General features: G+C 36.2%; 1 protein-coding gene across 1 annotated transcript in view; it reads right to left on the reverse strand.

The window, feature by feature from the left end:
* Positions 1–816: 816 nt before the first annotated feature.
* The window catches only part of ANKRD50 (ankyrin repeat domain containing 50), a 32,369-nt gene continuing 12,781 nt past the window's right edge, over positions 817–20,404 (reverse strand). Inside the window, exons 3-5 of the mRNA XM_047091752.1 lie at positions 10,985–11,214; positions 5,536–9,086; positions 817–3,923 (exon numbers count right to left, since the gene is read on the reverse strand). Coding sequence (XP_046947708.1) covers positions 5,539–9,086; positions 10,985–11,214 — 3,778 coding nt within the window. The 3' untranslated portion in view covers positions 817–3,923; positions 5,536–5,538. The remainder of the gene's footprint in view (positions 3,924–5,535; positions 9,087–10,984; positions 11,215–20,404) is intronic.

A 20,404-nucleotide genomic window follows, 5' to 3' on the forward strand; every position in this document is an offset into this window, starting at 1 on the left:
GTATGTCTTTGGACCACCAACTAGAAAACTCCATAAAAGTTTTAGTCAACCAGTCTGTTTTAAAATGCTTCTACGTTCATCACCCATTTGTGTTTAAGCATTGTTATTAAAAAGTTTGAGTTAGATTCTTATTAATACAACACATTTAGAAAGAATGTATGGTAATTACTACAGAACTCTGTAATTATCATAAAATTGACAGATAATACCTAGCTGGCCTTTTCAGAAACCTCTCTTTCGAATAATATACTGTATGTATTTACACACCCGCTCATACATGTACAGGATGTTGTGTTCTGGTGGGAAAAGCAGAACATGAAGCGATTCAACTTTACCGAGTGAAGAATACATAGAAATTTATTTAGAAAACGAATGACCACACTTGCAATAAACTCCAAAATATCAAATGTGAGATGGCCATACTGTTCTGATGATCACGGAGCACGCATGCACACAACTGATCAGGTTACGCAACCTCAGAGTCATGAAGCCAGACATGGGGAGGTTCAGCAGTTACAGTGATCAGTCGGTGGGGGGGGGGGGAGGGGAAGAACACCAGGTCCTTACAGAAACTTTTCAGAGACATAAAGTCTAGATCTTTTTGGTTTTCTACCTTCCTCTGTGAAGTTCTTACATCTTAGTTTTTTTCTTTTCTTTTTTTCTTTTTTGGTAGAATGTTCCCAAATTCATTTTCTCCGTACTCCGTATTTATTTAAAATAAGCTAACAACTTAAAACTAATAGTTGTTTCTACTGTAAACACGTCATGCACGTTCTGGTGGTTCAAGGGTAAAATTAAAACAAGATATCCTCTAGAGAGCAAATATATTTATTATGCACTTTCATATACATAGGGATTTTTGCTTAATATAATACAAGGAATAAAATAAAACTTTTACAATGTGAAATTCAATGTACATTTTAGGCTATTTACATACCCCAAACCAAGGAAACAATAAAAAGAAACCAATTGTCTGCAACTACATTTGCTGAGAAGTGTAAATGGAGCAACATTAAGCAAAACGAACATTCGCATAGCCAAACAATAATGAGAAAACTACTCCTGTTTCTAAGTAGTGACTTGTTTTTGGTAAGGACTCCAGTAGGGGTGGGGAGTGAGGAAGGAGGACAAAAGATACTGGCATCACCTTGCAGTATGCGGAGTGCCAGTTTTCCTTCCAAAACCTTTCCTACACACATTCAGATTTTAATTTTTCATTACTGTTGTTGTTTTTGTTTTTGTTTTTTTTAATCGCTTCCCTTATTATCAACTCATGACTTTTAGGGAATGGGCACAGGCGGAATGTTAAAAAGTTATAAGCACACGGCATCATATGTGTGTAGTGACGTCAGGTGATTTACAAAACTGAAGCATTTTGATGTTTAAAATAGCTCTTTAGGCATTTTAAGTTGGGGGGACTAGTTTTTACTCTTCTTAATGGAGCAAAAGCTGTTTTCAGTCATGCTGTTAAATCCCCAAAGAAACAAGTAGGCAAAGCAGGGTATCTCCAGCACTCTTATCATCCTTATCCTAACTAAAAACCTCTTCTGTCCTATTCCAAAACACAATGAATATAAAAACACCCAGAGGACTACTTACTTTTGAAAATCATATTTTTCCAACAGGTTCTCTTCCTACCAACTGTTTCAAGTGTACATAATATGGATACGAAAACATTTAGCTCTTTGAAAAACATAAATCCCTTATGTAATGAGTCATATCTTTGCCCTTTGGCCACAAGGTGCATTTTTGTAAAAAACAATAAAATTAAATAAATACAATTCCAATAATTCAAGGTTAATAGAAAAACTGGCAGCTTTCAGGGTTCTCTTTCTAAAGAAAAATACACCTAATAAGAAATTAGAGCTTCATCTTCTACAGTAATGTAAATGTACTGTATTTGAGATATGAGTAACATTGGTTCTAATAATAGTATGTATTCATATTTATCAATAGAATCATTAACACTTTTAAGGCTACTTTGCAAGAGTCCTATTAAGTGTATTTAATAAATGTCCCATAGGGACAAAAATTCAATACTTGAAACATTCACATTCGAGTTATCAATATTGCCATGTCACCTTAATATCGATTGACCTTATCTCCTATTCCTGATTATGACTGATGACACAAACAGAATGTGTTTTGATGACTTTAAAAAACAAAAACAAAAGCCTCACACGAAGATTCAAGTGAGACACTTATCACAACTAATCACACGTTTCTATTCCTGTGAAGAATGTATCCCATGTACCCTTCATGTATGAAGAGGACAGTACTGACCTCTGTTATTAACTAAGACATTTTCTAAAGGTTGTTTTTCCGGTAGTGGCAATGTCGTTGTGCTGAATCTCCAAATTCTCTTTCCTCATTTCTCTTTCTTATCAATAGCACATGGGAAACAGAATTTCTGGGCTTTCTAAAATTCACAAGGCTTATTCAAAGATCAGACTCAGAACCATGGCTTCTTAACAATAAATCCCAGCCTTTCCGGACATACACACGGCCCATCTAAGCCAGCTCCACTGGTTTAGAGTCCATCAAGAAGTCCAGGCCGTGGGTCCGATGGTCATCTGAGCCAGTCAACTTTGTGTTCCTTGTCACAGACTTCACCTTTAACCCTGCCATCCAGTTATCCTGTGAGCAATTGTCCAAAGAAGAAAACAGGAAAGAGTATGTGGACAGAAAAGTGCAAATCCATCACTATCGTTTACCAAGTACCAGTAAAAAAAATACACACGTGCTATGACTGACAGGTTAATGGCGTCATCTGTGAAGGACGGCACATATTACACATTCATCAAAAATATTTATCCAATTAACCACTAAAATGGATTCCGCTGATTTTTGAGTTGGGGCTACTTGGGTCATGCAGTGATTTATAAGATAGAAAGGACTGAGAGAAAAGCCAGCATTAAAATCGACACTGGTAAATTATATTGTACTTAACTGGACAGTTGAGGTAAGTGTAGTCGATGAATTGTTCAGGGATCAAAAATCAACCCTCAGACAGGTGCATCTCCCTCTACGTACACACGCCCTGAGGCATGGCTTTGTCCCTGAGAATTTTTATGCCTCAGAAATGATAGTCTGTCTTCTTGGAGGTGGAATGATAAGCGAGTGGAAGGTGAAATTGCATCCCAGTGAATGAAACAGAACTTTGTTCTGCCTATAGTGTGTTTTTTCCTCTATCTCTCTCCCTTTCATCCTTTCCTCTCTTTTTCTTTTTTTCATCTTTAGCCAGAGACCAGGAGGATTCTACTGGGAAATCCATATTTAAACTACTTAGAGCAGCTCCCTAAAATACTAGGATTATTTTCAAAAAATCTGTCAAGAAACCATTTTTCACTTCAGTGTGGCATTAAATAGAAACACATTTTCAACCAATGCCGAAGGTGTACTGAACATAAAATAGTTGCATGATTTATTTTATTGAGCAACATTTTTAAAGATACAAGAAACAAGCCATACACTACAACGATGCAAATGTGAAACAATATGCTTAAGTTTCATTTGCCACAAAAAGAAAAAAATAAAATAAATACAAAGGACACTGCCTTTTCGTATATATTTGATCATGGCACATGCACATTTATCAAATCTTAACTTAAAATACTTTACGCAAATTTTTTTTTCAGCTTTTATCAGGGAACTGCAGTATACATCTGCATTTTTTTCAAAAAAGTGCTTATTCTTATGTAGTGAATACAAAGCACACAAAATGAAATTTTTTAAGCACAGAGGGTTACATTGAGAAGGCAGCCTTACTATTTAGGCACATGACAGTAATTAAGGTAACTGTACTGCGGATATCACATTCTTCACTTTTTTTTTTTCAGCAAATCAACAGGCATTTTATGTTTTCATCCAGTAGCTGAAGAACCACTCCAATCACAATGTCTTCTGTTTCACAGAATAGGAAACTAATGCAAAAGTTAAAAAAAAAATTAATGTCTACATTATACTTATTATATAACTACATATAGTTTTAAGACCCTATATAATTATATATATTTATGTATTTACTATATAAAACATAAAGTGGACACATCTATTAGAGATTCATTATTTAATTTACAATCACTTTTAAAGAATCCACAAAATGTTTACCTTCATTAATGTGTTTTACTGTGTAATATATATGGTATACTTTGCCTTTACAAAAGATAGCACAAGAGTTAGAGGGTTGTACCATCAGAACTAAGTATTTTTAAAATAAGTCACATTGGAGAATGAACTAACTACTTTATACAAATTATTTCGGAATGAGATTTGACCAGTCATCCATCGATTCAGATTGAATGGTGTTTACTATTAGAAAGCACAGGAAATTTACAATTTATAATAATGTTTCACCTAAAATACCCCTAAAATATATCTCCAAAGACAAAAAAAGCAAGAAAGCAAGAAAGAAAGCAAGAAAGCAAGAAAGCAAGAAAGAAAGAAAGAAAGAAGGAAAAACAAACCAGAAAGACAAGGGATATTTCAGTTTGCTAAAGAGTCCATTTTTTTTAAAGAATGAAAAATGATTAAGCAAAGTGGGATAAATATACTTGTAGTATAAAATAGCAAAGATTCCTAATGAAACCATTGGATTTATCTCTAATGAGAGAGATGTGCTTCTGAAAAAGTATCTATTATATAAAATTATGTATATATTTTCTCACTAAATTCCCCTATGTAATTAGTGAAGTGTCCATTGTGGTGGAAAGAAAAAAAAGTTTGTATTTAAATCTGATTTTATTTTGAGGTTTAAACATGTAATTCTTATGTGTAAATATAGTGGGCTCTAAATACCCTCTTGTGCATACATCCAACTTAACATCTTTCCTCACCTCTTCTTGGTGTGTGCAAATTTTATTTGGAAGATTCTTAAGAGATCTGCCATAGTAAAAATTACCTTTAGCTGATTAAATCTTTTACTTCTTCCAGGGTGAAAAAGGAAGGAAATTAACACTGACTACCTATCTACTAAGCACTACATATTCTATCTTATTCAAACCAAAAAGTGAGTATTACAGAAATAGTCCTCTCCCCTCCCTCTATTGCCACCAAAGAATTTCTAAGAAGGGAAATGACTATGTAAGAAGAAATTCTTACTGAGATTCATAAGTAGTATATTCATTCATCCATTCACTTACTCAATACATTTTTACTGAAAAACTAATATAGGTCCAAACAGTATTCCAAGTACATGGAATATAGCAGAGAACAAACAGATAAAAACCCCTACCTTCACAGAACTTATATTTTAGTTGGGAAGAGACAAATAATAAACATAATAATAAATATATAACGTATGTGAAATAATAAGTTCTTTGGATAACAAAAAAAACCAGGAAAGGCAAAAAGAGAATGCTGGTGGTGTGGGGCAATTCAAATTCACAAGGGCACTAAGGGAAGGTGCTGCTGAGAGGATGTCATCTGAACTGATTAGGCGAGGGAACTGGCCACATGACTATTAGGGAAAAGAGTATCCTCAGTAGAGGGAACCATACTTTTGATATTTTATTCTTTATGTTGATGAAATGTTACCTTTTATAATGGTGTTTCCTTTTTATAGTTGAAGCTAGGGTCAGAACCCTCGATCTGAAGCTTCAGGGCTTGTTTAAGGCTTAATTCCGTCTCTGAGGAAGGATATCCCTCTAACACTTCCTGATGCCCTCTGTCTTGTATTGTCCGTGGGACTGAAACCCTACCAAGAAAAACCTGGTTGCTCTGAAGATGATAATTGGGATTTGTCATTATTCCATTTCTCTTCTTCTGCTCCCCACTTTGTTGATGAATAAGAAATTGCTGTTGAGATCGACCAATTTCTTGCTGAGTTGAAGGTACCACAATTTTGCACTGAGATTCTGCTGGCGTCTGTTTAGGGGGTGCACTAGTACCAGATTTGGCTGTAGGTCCTCTTTTATCAAACTGAGTCATTTCATACTCTAAAACCTTTGGCTGTGAAGAATTATTTTGTTTAGCCTTTTTTCCAGCTGCCCCCGATTTGCTGGAATTTTCTGACTTCCCCCCTTTATTTGTTTTAGTTGACTTCAAACTGGGTTTTACTTGACTCCACTCAAATTCACTACTCGGTGAATTATGGCTCTGTCCCAGGGACTGTGTTGTGGAAGACGGGGAAACGATGGACTGTCGACTTCTACTGCGCGGCAATGAATGCTGCTGAATTTGTTCTGTAAATGACAGGTTATGAAAGCTATCAATTGGCACTGTTTGGGCTGTTGCTGTAGATGAAGTAGTTCTCAAAGATGAGTTTTTTGAGCTTTTCAGGGAATTATTTGACAATGACGACTTCTGACGATCGACTGTAGAATCTGGAGATTCCGAAGGAGAACTGAATGCATGAGCTGGCCCATTAGGTAAACCACGCAGTGAAGGCTGCACATCCCCTCCACCAGTACTGCCAGAACTATTTGATTTAATTGTTAATGACTGCATTTTTGAAGACGCCGATTGTAGAGGTTTTTGCTCCATTGTATGAACAGGAGACGGGGAACAGCCATTCAAAGTAGATGCACCATATTTTTCTAATAATTTAATTATTTGAGAATGTCCGTTTTTGGCTGCAACCCGCATAGCAGTGCGTCCAAATTGATCGGCATGGTTTGGATCAGCACCGTGCTCTAACAAAACCTGCACAACATCAATGTGCCCTTCCTGGGCTGCAATACAGAGGGCAGTCGCACCTTGATTGCACGTATGGTCAACTATGGCACCATGCTCAATCAGAAGCTGAACCACTTTTACGTGGCCCTGCCAAGCTGCAGACTGCAAGGCAGACCGCTTTTCATTGTCTGCAGCGTTGATGTCAGCATGGTAGGTTATCAGAACCTGCACCATTTCCAAATGGCCTTGCCAGCAGGAAACATGAAGTGCTGTCCTTCCTTCGGCATCGCTTGCTTCTACATTTGCACCGTTTTCTAAAAAATACTCAGCCATCGTAAGTTGGTTTTCTAAGGCCAAAATATAAAGTGTAGGCCTACCATCAGCATCTTTGTAGTTAACATCAGCTCCGTGGCTAAAAAGTAATTCAACAATGTCCCTATGCCCTTCTAACGCAGCAACACGCAGCGCATTTCTTCCATCATAACCTCTCTGATCAACGTTGGATTTATTTTCCAATAAGATTTGAACACAATCATAATGACCCTCTTGCGAAGCTAGTATGAAAGGTATTCGTCCATCGTTATCGATCTCATTTGTTCTAGCACCTTGTTCAATAAGTGCTTCACATATTAATCTGTGACCTTCAAAAGCTGCCATATGCAAAGGTGTCCATCCAGCATCATCTCTGTGATTTTCATCTAACCCTCTATCCAGTAGGGTACGTACTACCTCCACATTTCCTTGGGCTGAAGCTATGCTGAGGACTGTCCTGCCCTCGCTGTCAATGCTATCCACTGCTGCACCCCAAAACAAAAGTGTGTTTACAACTGACGCATGGCCCATAGAAGCTGCTGCTAGGAGGGGTGTGCGACCGTTGTTATCTGTATGGTCTACATCTGCTCCCCCTTCTAGAAGCAAGTCAACCACATCGACATGTCCTTCATAAGCAGCTACCAGCAACGGAGTCATGCCATCTTTATCACAATGATCTACTTCAGCACCACGGTCAATTAAAAGACTGACAACCGATGCATGTCCTTTACTTGCAGGCACACAAAGTGCAGCTACAGAGAGAGCGGTCCTGCCGTCGACATCCTCATGATTCACTTCTGCTCCGTGGTCCAGCAGGTGTTCCACAATTTCTCTATGTCCCATGTAGGCTGCTGCTATCAATGCAGTTCGACCTTCATTATCAGCTTTGTTGACTTCAGCACCATGTTGTAGCAAATTCAGTACAATATCCTCGTGACCTCCCCACGCTGCTGCTCTCAAGGCTGTTCGGCTATCAGCATCTGCACAATCCACTTTTACGCCAGCATAAAGTAGTGCAGAAACTACTTCCGTATGGCCACCCCAAGCAGCAGATCTTAATGCTGTCCAACCATCTTGATCAGTATGATTAATGTTTGCTCCACACCCGATCAAACAATTAACCACCTTGGTATGTCCTTGTCTAGCAGCTAGGGTAAGTGGTGTATGTCCATGAGCATCTTCTATCTCTAAATCTGCTCCCCTGGAGACAAGTAAATTCACGACATCAAGATTGCCACTGTATGCAGCATTAGCCAATAATGTTCTCCCATTTGAATCACATTGATTTACTGAAGCTCCATTATCTAATAATGTCCGAATGGAATCCTCTCTTTCTAAGGCTTGTCGGACTATGCATGATGTGCGGTCATCTTCACTGTTGACGTGCGCACCAGCTTTAACCAACAGCTGTAGCACTTCTTGTTCCTTGGGTATTAAAGTAGACAGAGAATCTCTGACAGGTGTACCATTCCATATCATCCAGAGAGCTAACTCAGCTGTCTCTAACTGCAAGTTTGAATTAATTAAATGCAATGCAAATTCTTGTGCTTCCAATGGTGTTAAATTCTTGGCTTGACAGGTATAACTCATAGCCAACATTCTGTGTCCTTCTGCTGCATTACATAAATACTTCTGAGTGCAGTGTTTCACATCCAGAAGCCACTCTGCAAAACTATAGTGAAACAGTATTTTAGTATTTCCTAGTCCATCAACAAGAAGTTTGGAGAGGACATCTAACTTACGTTGAAAGTCTTCCAAGGTTAATGACATATTTTTAGTCCAGACTGCATGATACAATTCTGTTATGGTCAAAGGCCGGCAGGCTGCAAGAATCACATTCAAAATGGGCTGGACTTTTGCAAACTGTTTTCTTACAAAAAGTCTCTGACACAGCCAGAGATACAGACCATTAAGAGTTCCTGGGATGTCACGAATCTCTCTTAACATAATAAAATTTTCTACAACTCCGTCTAGAACTCGTTCTAGATAAAGAAAGCATCCACTGCTTTTAATGTGAAGTTGATTTAACATCTCTGCAGTTTCTTTAGTGAGATGTTGTCGCAAAGCTTCTTCTTGATCTAAACGATGAAGGATGTACTGCTGAACATCCTTAACGATGTATGCCTTCCGAAGGTCATCTAAACTTATTTTTCGAAAACCTACAGAGAGAAAAAAGTCGGTGTCATCAGTTGAAAATGATCACAGAAGTTGCCATATATTCAAAGAGGATGTCTTCAATACATAATAAACTAATAAGCAAATAAATAGATAACGAATCAATTAATACCAATAAATTAACACCTATGAGTACACAAATTAGTTCTCTTTTCCCTCTGTAAACACATTAAAGGTAGATAAATTATTTCATTTTTCTGTCTATGAATGCAACTGTTTCTTATTCTTTTAGTGGCTCAGAGCTCCGCTCAACTTTAGTGATAAGGGGTACTAAACTCAGCATTAGGACAGTCTTACATGCGTATCCATAAAAGCACCTTGGTGAGATTTTCTGAAGTCCCAAATGACCAGGAAAAAAAGTTGCCAGACAAAACCAACAATACTTGTTTGTTTTTATAAGCTGATTTTTTCACATGAAAAATGTATATATTTCCATCCACATACCTGAATATATGCTAGCTTTACTTATGGGACTGAATATTTACATCCAATTAGAGTATCACCTGTCACTGCCTTTAAATTACCACTGTAAATGTACTTTCATAAATAATACATATAAAATGCTTATGATTTGGAAAATAAAGCTCTTTCCCCTCTAAATGCTTCATAATATGAATTTAGATAGAATAAATTTTTTTTAAATGCTTATTGATTTTTGAGAGAGACATGCACACATGGAGGCGGGACAGAGAGAGGGACAGAGAGAGTCCCAAGCATGCTTTGTGCTGTCAATGCAGAGCCCAATGCAGGGCTTGAACCCATGAATCATGAGACCATGCCCTGAGCAGAAATCAAGAGTCTGACACTTAAGTGACTGAGCCATCCAGGTGCTCCTGGATAGAATAAATTATAAAGTTCATCATTCATGATAGTTATCTGTTCATTGAAACAGAACTAAGAATATCTGTTAATCAGTAATCTGAATATCCTGAGTTAAAGTTACTGAAAATAATTGCTTTTTTAAAATTGCAACTTCTAATCCCTCTACATGTAATTCCCTTAGTATGAATACGCACAATTTAATACATTGGTATCACAACACTTTTAGCCATTTTTTTTATAAGAAAAGGCTGAAAAATGCTCAAAATTTTTAGGGGAATAAAAACATGATTTACTGAAATGTTGGACCATGTGTCTGTTGAACCACTTTTGTATTCTTACTGAAAATATTTCTTAGGGATGGAACTTCTCAGTGCTGGTGACAGAATGACAGTGATAGGATGTGTGCCAATATTATAAACTGATGTTCACTGCAATTATTTATTATCCTGAAGAATCTGTGAGAACAGGGACTAGTTCTGTTAAATCCTCAGATATGAGTAGATGAAACTTACTTAGGGCCAGTAAAACTCTTAATGTTCCTTCCCTGTAGTGATACACTCGCAAATTCAATTCTGAATACATACATTTCAATTCAAAACCCATATATTTCAACTTAAAACATTAGCAAAAAGCAGAAAGAAATGTATAGGACATATACAAGGAAAACTGAAAAAAGATCTAAGAAAAAAAGTTGAATAAAGAAAAAATATGCTATGTTCATGGATGGAAAGAAAGTGTATATTTCAAACTTCTCCTAAATTAAGAGTTTTAACCAAACTTAATAATTCTTTGGTTTATATCATTAATAGTTCCAATTTTTAAAAGTATGCTATTAAAGTCAATCTAGAGGAATAAAGGTAAAAATATGATTTAGAATAATAATATTGGTGACAAAGAGGGCTGGGAAATAACTGAACAACAACAACAAAAAAAATAGAAATACTAAATCGATGTGGCATTTGCACCAAATGCCAACAGACAGTTTAGAAGACATGACACACGGTTTAGAAACAGATTATTAACACACAGAAAGTACACACAAGGCATTAATTACACTTACCAGTAAACATTTTAGTAACAGCCTTACTCTGTTTTCGGGCAGAACACAGAAGCAATAGCCATGGTGGAAAGAACTCATGGTGACCAGCTAAGAGCTCCGCGACAGTTCCAGATAAGCTGGTAGATGTTTGTTCACCTTCAGTAATGTTACACCCTTCATCCACAGAGTCAACAAGTAGATACAGGCTTTGTTGGGGAGGCTTCATTCCCAAAAGAGGGAGTAGAACACACCTGTAAAATACATCTGTATGAGCATTCTCAATATTACTGGCTACAATGTTATTAAGATTTATCATTCAAATATTAGTAATATAGATTATAAATGTTTTAAGAAGAAATAAATTTAGGTTTTAGAATAAAAATATTGTGTAAGTTTCAGTTCCTTACTTTAAGAATACTAGTCCCAAATAGTTCACTTTTTCAGTAACAAAATTTTCCACAATAAAGGGTGTGCATGAGTGTGTGTGTGTATATGTGTGTATTAGTAAGTCAGCATAATTAAGGGGAAGGATAGTAGGAACTTTAGGAAACTAGATTTCAATACTCCTTTCCTGATTTTTTAAATAAAATTTTTTAAATAAAAAGCTTGAGTTGCTTATAACCAAGTTAAAATGTGTTGCAAAGGAAAAAGAAAACAACTTTGGGGATCACTTTAATAAAAAGAAAATACCAAGGGTCCTACAGAATTTAGAAATGTTTTATCATCATTTCTCTTACAAAATGACTGCAGGCTATACTAGCTTGTCACATATAAATTTTATTTTAAAAGATCATATAAAGATAAATTACTATAACCTAGGTCCCATTTGATATATGTTCAAATTTCAATGTAAAGAGCAAATTTCTAGGTTTAATTCCACAGAACAATGCATTTCCTACTCAAAATTTACAGAGCAATTGAATATAACTTTTTCATAACTGAAACAATGCTCATTCATTTTCTTCAAATGTTTACTTGAGCATGTCATGTGGTGAATAGGCACTGAAAAATACAATAGTGAAAAGGACATGATCCATATAGTTATGAATACCAAAAATTTACAGATAATCCTTTCTACAACTCTCTTCTTAAACTTTCAATCCCATAGCAACCACGATCATTTTTATCACCTCGTCCTACCAACATTTCTTTATAAATGTCTCTCAAACCCACCTCAGTCTGTAACATCATTTCTCTCACCTGGACTGCCACAATCACCTGTATGTTCTGTATGTTACATGTTTCCAACCACTTCCTCAAGTTCCTGCTGCAGCCAAAGCAACCTTTTTAGAATATTACTCCAGCCACACTAGCCTTCTTTCAATAACTTTTATTAGATACAATTACACAAGGACCTTTTCATAAGCAGTTTTCTCTGCCAGAAATGTGCTTCTTTTCTCTCTTCATGTAATTAACTCCTCCTTAATCTTTAATTGTAAGCTTGAGAGTCACTTTCCAAAGGTTGAATCCCTATAGTATGCTTTCATTGTATTAAATATTTCTCTTTCGTAGCAGTGTCAAATTTGCAATGTTATACTTACTAATTTAATGCCATTAATTTTTATTTCTTCCTTTATACTGTGAGCATCAAGACACAAGGACTATGTCAGTTTTGCTCATGAGTGTACCCCAGGACTTAGCATAGTGCTGTGCCCATAGTAGATCCTAAATGAAGACTTGACATTGTTGTACTCTAGAATGGAACACAAATAACTTCAATGCAGTGTACTCAGTGCTATGATAAAAAGCAGTAAAATTACTAATGTGGTAGATAAGAAATGACCAACTCAAGACAGGTAGACAGGAAAGGCAGAGAATGTCAGAGAAATATTTAAATATTAGGTGCTCAAGAGGAGTTAAGTTTTGAAGAAACAGTTATTCTCCAAGAACTGGGAAAATTTTACAATAAACTGTAATAAAAGGAAGGCAAAGCAATCTTGGCAGAAGGAATATACTAAATTTGGGAAAACAATTTATTGTACCTTATTATACATATTTCCTCTATCATGAGAACAAAGAAATTTGATGAAAAACAAGTACTACAGTAATATATATACTATAGTATATAATATACTAATGTACTATATAATCACTACCACTTGATAAATAACACAATGCTGTGGGAGTACACAGAACCTACTTTTGATAGGGATGGGAGTTGGGGGGAGGGAAGCCAAATAAACAAGCTTAGCCAACAGAAAGAGCTAGGGTAAAGACAACACATAGGACAAAAAAAAAAAAAAATCTAGTTTAGGCAACAGCACATTTATCTTGAAGAAAAGAAAGACTTGTGAACAAAGTCTGGAAGAGAAGAGTTAGGAAAATGAGTAAATAACTGTGTTTTATAAACGTTATTATGAAATTTGGGCTATGACCTAAGGGTACTAAGGAGTCAACTGAAATATTTTAGACAGGAAATTGATACATTTATATCTCTGTTTAGAAAGATAACTGGCTACATTTGAAGGAAAGCCTGAAGCAGGTAAGTAGAAGAAAAGAGTGAGATTGGAGACCACTGCTTATAAAAAACGGTGGGGCAAGGGGAGAAGCAGGGGGACCACTTCTAACTTTAATTCAGTGTTTTATATGCTTTAAGTACTTTACATACCAATTAACTCATTTTATTCTCACATAAACTTAAGATGAGTACTATTATAATACCAATTTCCAGATAAGGAAATCAAGGCACATGAAGATAAGTCATTTATCCAAAGTTAAAGAAAGGAATTCAAGTCCAAGCTGTGACTCCAGAACTTATGTAAGGATGGACCCTTCATCCTGGTTTGCCTAGGACTTTCCAAGTTTTAAGCACGGAGTCCTAGAAACTAGCTGCCCTTCATCCCCACTCCCCACCCCCAGTCCTGGGCAAACCAAGGCAGTCAGTCACATTAGTCTACACTCTTATCTACTAGGGTCTACTGATTATACTTACAGCAAATATTATAAGAGTTGAGGGAAATCTGGTGGGGTGAAATTGATGATTTTATTGCTTTTGCTTACTCTGGGTTGTTTGTTTTTCTTTGCTTAGTTTCTTAGAAACTAAAATAATTGTTTCACACTTTTCTTCTTTTTTTAGTTTTTGTTTAATGTTTGTTTATTTTTGACAGAGAGAGAGCGCGCGCGCGCGCGCGCGCGCACAAATGGGGGAGGGGCAGAAAGAGAGGGGAAGACACAGAATCCGAAGCAGGCTCCAGGCTCTGAGCTATCAGCACAGAGCCCAATGCAGGACTCAATCAAACTCACAAACCAAGAAATCATGACCTGAGCCAAAGTCCAATGCTTAACTGACTGAGCCACCCAGGTGCCCCTCACACTTTCCTTCTAATAATAATCCCTTAATGTTATGAATTCCCTACTATTTCCAATACCATTTACTTCAAAATAATTTCCCTTTGATTCCTTCTTTAAATTATAGGTTATTTAGAAGTGGGCTGTACAGCTTTCAAATATCTGGGGATTTCTTAGGTTTTTTTATGTTATTGAGTTATCATTATTCAATTCAACTGTGATGAGATAACATACTCTGTGTAACTTATGTACCCTTCAATTTATTAAGATTTGTTTTGTGGCCCAGAATATATCTATCTTACTAAATGGTTTATGGGCACTGGAAAAGAATGTGTAGTGTCTGCTATTGTTGGGTAGACTGTTCTACCAATGTCAGTTAGGTCAATTTGGTGATAGTGTTTTTCAACTGTTCTATGTACTCGCTGATCTGCTGTTTATTTGCTCTATCATTATTGAAAGGGGAGTGTTAAAATATCAGAACATAAATGTGGCTTGTCTATGTGCTCTTGCAATTCTATCAGTTTTTGATATGTTGAAGCTTTGTTATTATAGGAATAAACAATTATTATGATTGTTATATCCTTCAGAAATTGACCCCTATGTCATTACGAAAGATCCTCTTTTATCCTGGTAATATTCTTTTCTTCAGAATTCACATCACCTGACATTAATGTAGCTATACAAGTCTTTTCTTTTGATCAGGGTTAGCATGGTATGTATTTTCTCATTCTTTTTCATTTAACTATGTGTCTCTTTATATACAAGGTATATTTGTTGTGGCCAACATATAGTTAGATCTCATATTTTTATCAGACAAACTCATTTAATTAGGATATTTACCATTTACATTTAATGTGATTATTGATATAGTTCAGTTTAAACCTACCTTGTTCTTATACATATCATTTTGCAATGTGTTAAGCTGCAATGTTTTGCAATGTGAATATCCGTAAGATATATTACTAGGATTACAGTTGCTAGGTTAAGGGCATATCTGTGTATACTTTGGTAGTAACTGACAAAATACTCTCCTTAAAAATTATATAAATATACATTCCCAACAGCTGTGTAAGAATGCCTATTTACTTCTTCCACAGATACATAAAAATGGCACCATTACAGTTTTAATTTACATTTGTTTCTCATGAGCCTATCACATTTACATATGCCTAGGAGTCATATTTCTTTTTTTCTTTAAAATGTGTCTTTATATCCTTTTACCCATTTTACAAAAGATTATCAATTTTTCTCTTCTTGGTACTCTTTAGTATAGAGAAAATACATTGTTGTTAATTTTTCCACCATTTGTTATTTTTATTTTTGACTTTTTAAGGTTTTTTTGGCATGCAGTTTTTTTTTAATTTTTATGTACATCAAAATTAATTTTTTTTCTCTTATAACTTTTGAGTTTTATGTCACATTTTTGAGGGGCCTTCCCAACTCTCGGCTTAAAAAACATTTCCTCATGTTTTCTTCAAAAGCTTTGAACGTTTAATTTTATTATTTATTTACTTATTTATTTTAATGTTTGTTTATTTCTGAGACAGAGAGAGACAAGCATGCGCAGGGGAGGGGCAGAGACAGAGGGAGACACAGAATCAGAAGCAGGTTTCAGGCTCCAGCTGCCAGCACAGAGCCCGATGTGGGGCTCGAATCTGCAAACCACGAGATCGTGACCTGAGCCGAAGTTGGTCGCTCAACCAACTGAGCCTCCCAGGCGCCCCTAATTTTATTTTTTAAATCAAATTAATTTTGGCATAAAGATGTGAACTATGGTTCCTAAACATTTTTTTTCCCCACATGGCTCCACAGTTATCCCAAAACTATTTATGAAATTATCTTTCTCCTAGTGATTGGAAATATCTCTTTTCACAGAGTAAGCTTTCATATATATTTTGGGCATGTTTCATCTCCTCCTGTTGTCTCACCATCTCTTCTCCAAGCACTTTTATTTCTGCTTCATGCAATTGTTTAACTCAGGCAATTGCTTATTAATTACATTTTCATTTAAGGCAATATATTTGGCCACAGATTTCTTTTTGTTTCAGGGCAACATTATTCTGGTAGGTGTTTCCTGTGTTCCTTCCTCCTTTTGTTCTTGAGATACATTTTTATATATCTACGACAGCTCTTCAATAAGATTAAGTTCCCTCTGGACCAGCAATTGCAGGTTAGTGTATCCAAGGTCCGGGCTTGTAAGAATTCTCCTTATGACTCAGAGCTATAAGCATGAAAAATTTCTTTGAGCTTCTACTTCTCCCCAGCCAATTAAGATCAGAAGCTGTGGGCATATATATAAGGCAGGATTTCTCACCACAAACCCCTCCCGGACTACCCCCCAAATGTTTGACTCCTTCTTCCCTGCCTTCTTTGTTCTTCCTTTCTGCCTAATTGGGTCCAGGGGAACTTCCAGCATAAGTCTGTAACCTGTCTCCATGGTTCAAAAAAAGAGCCTTTATACTCTTGATGATATTCAGAGTACACACTTATTTTAAAGAATAAATGTTCTGCCAGTTTTGTCTGCATCTCAATTTGATATTAACTTCCACATTTTATTGAGGTTTGATTTATAGTTCTCTCATTGTTTTACTTTCTTGTTTTTGTGCTATTTTCCATGCCTTACTCAGTCATACTATAAGTCAGAAGCCAATCTATGGCTTTAAAAATGTTGAGATATTTTTTCTAGCCCTGACCTCACCCTAAACTCAAAAGTAAAAATCTCCCAAACTGTCTGCTATCTATCTCTGTGTGTATGCCCCATAGGCGTCTCAAATTTAGTATGTTTAAAGACGCATCCTCTTTCAATTTACCCCCAAAATAAGTTCTTCCCCACCTGACTTCCCCATGTCATTTAATGTATCTCATCATCCCCTGGTTTCTTAGGCCAAAATCTTAGGATCCATTCCTGAATCCTCCCATTTGTTCCAGCCACGTGACTCTCCTTTCAGTTTTGTTTTGTTTTGTTTTGAAGCCAGTGTATTTGGTACTCCCTCCTACTAGAATTCCCCCAGGCAAAATTTCTTATCCTTTATGTTTCAACACAAAGTTTAATCCTGAAAGGCACCTTCCGAATCACCATGTCTTAAGAAGCCTTTATCATCACTTACTGCTGTTACTCTAAAGACTCCATCTGACTGTTTTCTTTGTAGCGTCTATCCCATTCTCAAATTAACTTATTGTATTATTTGTGTGATGTTGTAAGGCTAAAGTGAAGCTCTTCCAACTCCATACCTCCTCCCCTAGGACGTGGCTCTCTCCTCCTGCCACACTAGCTACACTTCTTCACAGCTTCCCAACCTTTCAATTTTGAAATATATGTCAGTATTTGTATCTGGGATCTTCTTCCATTCACTTTTTATGTAAGTTTATTAATACCCTGAAACCAAATTTATATACACAGTCAGCACCTCTTTTCTTCATCCAGACTTGTGAGTCTAACTTCTTACTCCACTTCTCTGCTTAGTTGTCTAATCTTGAACATATTAAAACCTAAACTTCAGACCTCTAATCCTCATCTTGCTGCTACCTTAGTCTTCTTCTTTCCAGTAAAGAGCAATCCTATCCTTTCAGTTTCTCAGGCCAAAAATTTTAGAATCATCCTTTAATCCTTTTTTTCCTTTTCACACTTCACATCCAATGTGCTACCAGCTAAATCTTAAAAATAATCAACCACTTGACCCAAATCCAAGCACCATTGCCTCTTACCTCCATTACTGCACTGGCCAGGTACTGATTCCCTTATTTCCACCTTCAACCCAATTCTCAAAAAGTAAACAGTTAAACCAGATGATGTTACTACTCTGTTGGAAAGACCTGATGTCTTCCAATCTACTGAAAGTAAAAATAAATGTGCTTACAATAGCCTCAAAGTGCATACATTGTATGAATCCTATTTCTCTACCTGTCTCCTACACATACTCCTTTGTTCAGTCTGTTCTAGCCACACAGGTTCTCCAAAAAAAATCCTGTTTTTTTCTTGGATTATATTAAGCCAACTCCCACCTCAGGACTTTTCACTTAGTACTTCCTCAGTCTGGAAATTCTTGTCAGAAACTTCCTTCACAATATCTTAATCTCCCCCATATAAAATAATAATTCTTCTCCCACAACCTACCCAGTACATCACTACTCTCCTCCTTACTCTAGCTTGATCTTCCATACAGTATTTATTGCCAATAGATATGCTATATATTGTTAACATTTTATTTTCTACCAGCCACGTACTCCAACCCTTAAAATGTAAGCTCAATAAACACGTTTGACATTTCCATTTTTACTTACTAACATATACCAGTATGGCATCTGGTACATTCCTAGCATCAATATATAATTGATGAATGAATGAATGAATGAATGAATGAATAGACCAATGTAAAAGAACTCAGAAATACATATGTATGTATGTGTATCTCACAGTGGTATTATAGATTAATATTGAAAGACATGCCACTCAACAAATGCCAGTAGAACCACCAAGTAGAGAACGTGTTTTTAAATATTAAGACCCAAAAAAGGTAAAACATAAAGGAAATAACTAAAAAATACTCGCTCTTTACATTTCAAAACAAAATTTTCACAGACAAAATGACAAGTGCCAAAGGATCAAAGATGTTTAAAATAGTAAGTTATCATTTCACATTCGCTTTCTAAAACACAAAGAACAATGACAATACAGCACACACATCTATGAGGACAAACTGATATAATGTCAAAGCTTTAGTGCTATCTCACAGAGCTGAAGATGAATATACATACCCTATGATTCCAAATTTCACTTCTAACTATGCAATTTGGGGTTACCCTTTGCTACTTTCCTCCTAGTATATGTCCAAGAGAGTATCCAAGAATGTTCTTAGCAGCACTGTGGTTTTTTGTTTGTTTGCTTGTTTTAGAGAGTGGGGGGGAGGGGAGGGGCACAGGGGAAAAAGAGAGAATCTTAAGCAAGCTTCGAGCTCAGCACAGAGACTATCTTGGAACTCAACCCCATGACTCTGGGATCGTGATCTGAGCGGAAATCAAGAGTCAGACGCTCAACTGACTGAGCTACCCAGGAGCCCAGCAGTACTGTTTCACAAAAGTTAAAATGCTAAATACATCTTAAATGAGTATCAACATGACAACAACAAGTGAATTATACAGACTGGAGTTATATATTATATAGTAGTGAAGATGAATCATATAGAACGTGTAACAACATGAACAATGTAAAAAAAAAATGTTACACAGAAAACATTACAGAATACTGCTAAGCAACACAACACCATTTATATAGAACAGTGGTTTTCAAAGTGTGGTGTGAGGGTCCCTAAGGGTATCCTATACCCTAGAGCATTTCAGAGTCAGAATAAAACTAAGATGTGATTTGCTTTTTCATTGCAGTTCTCTCTCAAGGATAGAGTGGAGTTTTCCAGAGGCTGCATTCAAAAGCAGAGATGATAATCCAATATAATAAGCCTAATATTAAAAAGATTTGAAAAAAAGGTAAAACAATGTTCTTTTAACTTTGTGTATTCTTTTTTTGACAATATTCATTCTGTCATTAAAATGTTACTTATGTTCATATGTAATGAATTTATTATTAAATATTTATTAATACATTATTTTAAAATTTTATTAGTTCAAATTTCAATTTTTTTAAATGTTTATTTATATTTGAGAGAGAGAGAGAGAGAGAGAGAGAGAGGGAGAGAAAGACAGTGCGTGAGCAGAGGAGGGACAGAGAGAGCCGGAGACAAAATCTGAAGTAGGCTCCAGGCTGAGCTGTCAGCACAGAGCCCCAAAATGGGGTTTGAACTCAAGAGTTGTGAGATCATGACCTGAGCCGAAGTAGACGTTTAACTGAAATGAGCCACTCAGCCTCCATAAGAGGGGTCATCTTATGGGTGTGAGTAGGTCAAAATTAGCAAGGGATACCAGGGAAGATTCAAATGTAGATTTTTTTTTTTAATGTTTAATTATTTATTTTGAGACAGAGAGGGAGTCTGTGCAGGGGGAGGGGCAGATAGGGAGAGAGAATCTCAAGCAGGATCCAGTTCTGTCAGCGCTGAGCCCAACACGGGGCTCGATCTCACAAATTGTGAGATCATTACCTGAGCCGATATCAAGAGTTGTATGCTTAACTGAACCACCCAATGTCCCCTAAGATTTTATTTT

The sequence above is a fragment of the Lynx rufus genome, unplaced genomic scaffold (genome assembly GCF_022079265.1).
Source record: "Lynx rufus isolate CCGP_SWC_20201006 ecotype Redwood Valley unplaced genomic scaffold, mLynRuf1.p SCAF_3, whole genome shotgun sequence".
Taxonomy (NCBI): Eukaryota; Metazoa; Chordata; class Mammalia; order Carnivora; family Felidae; genus Lynx; species Lynx rufus.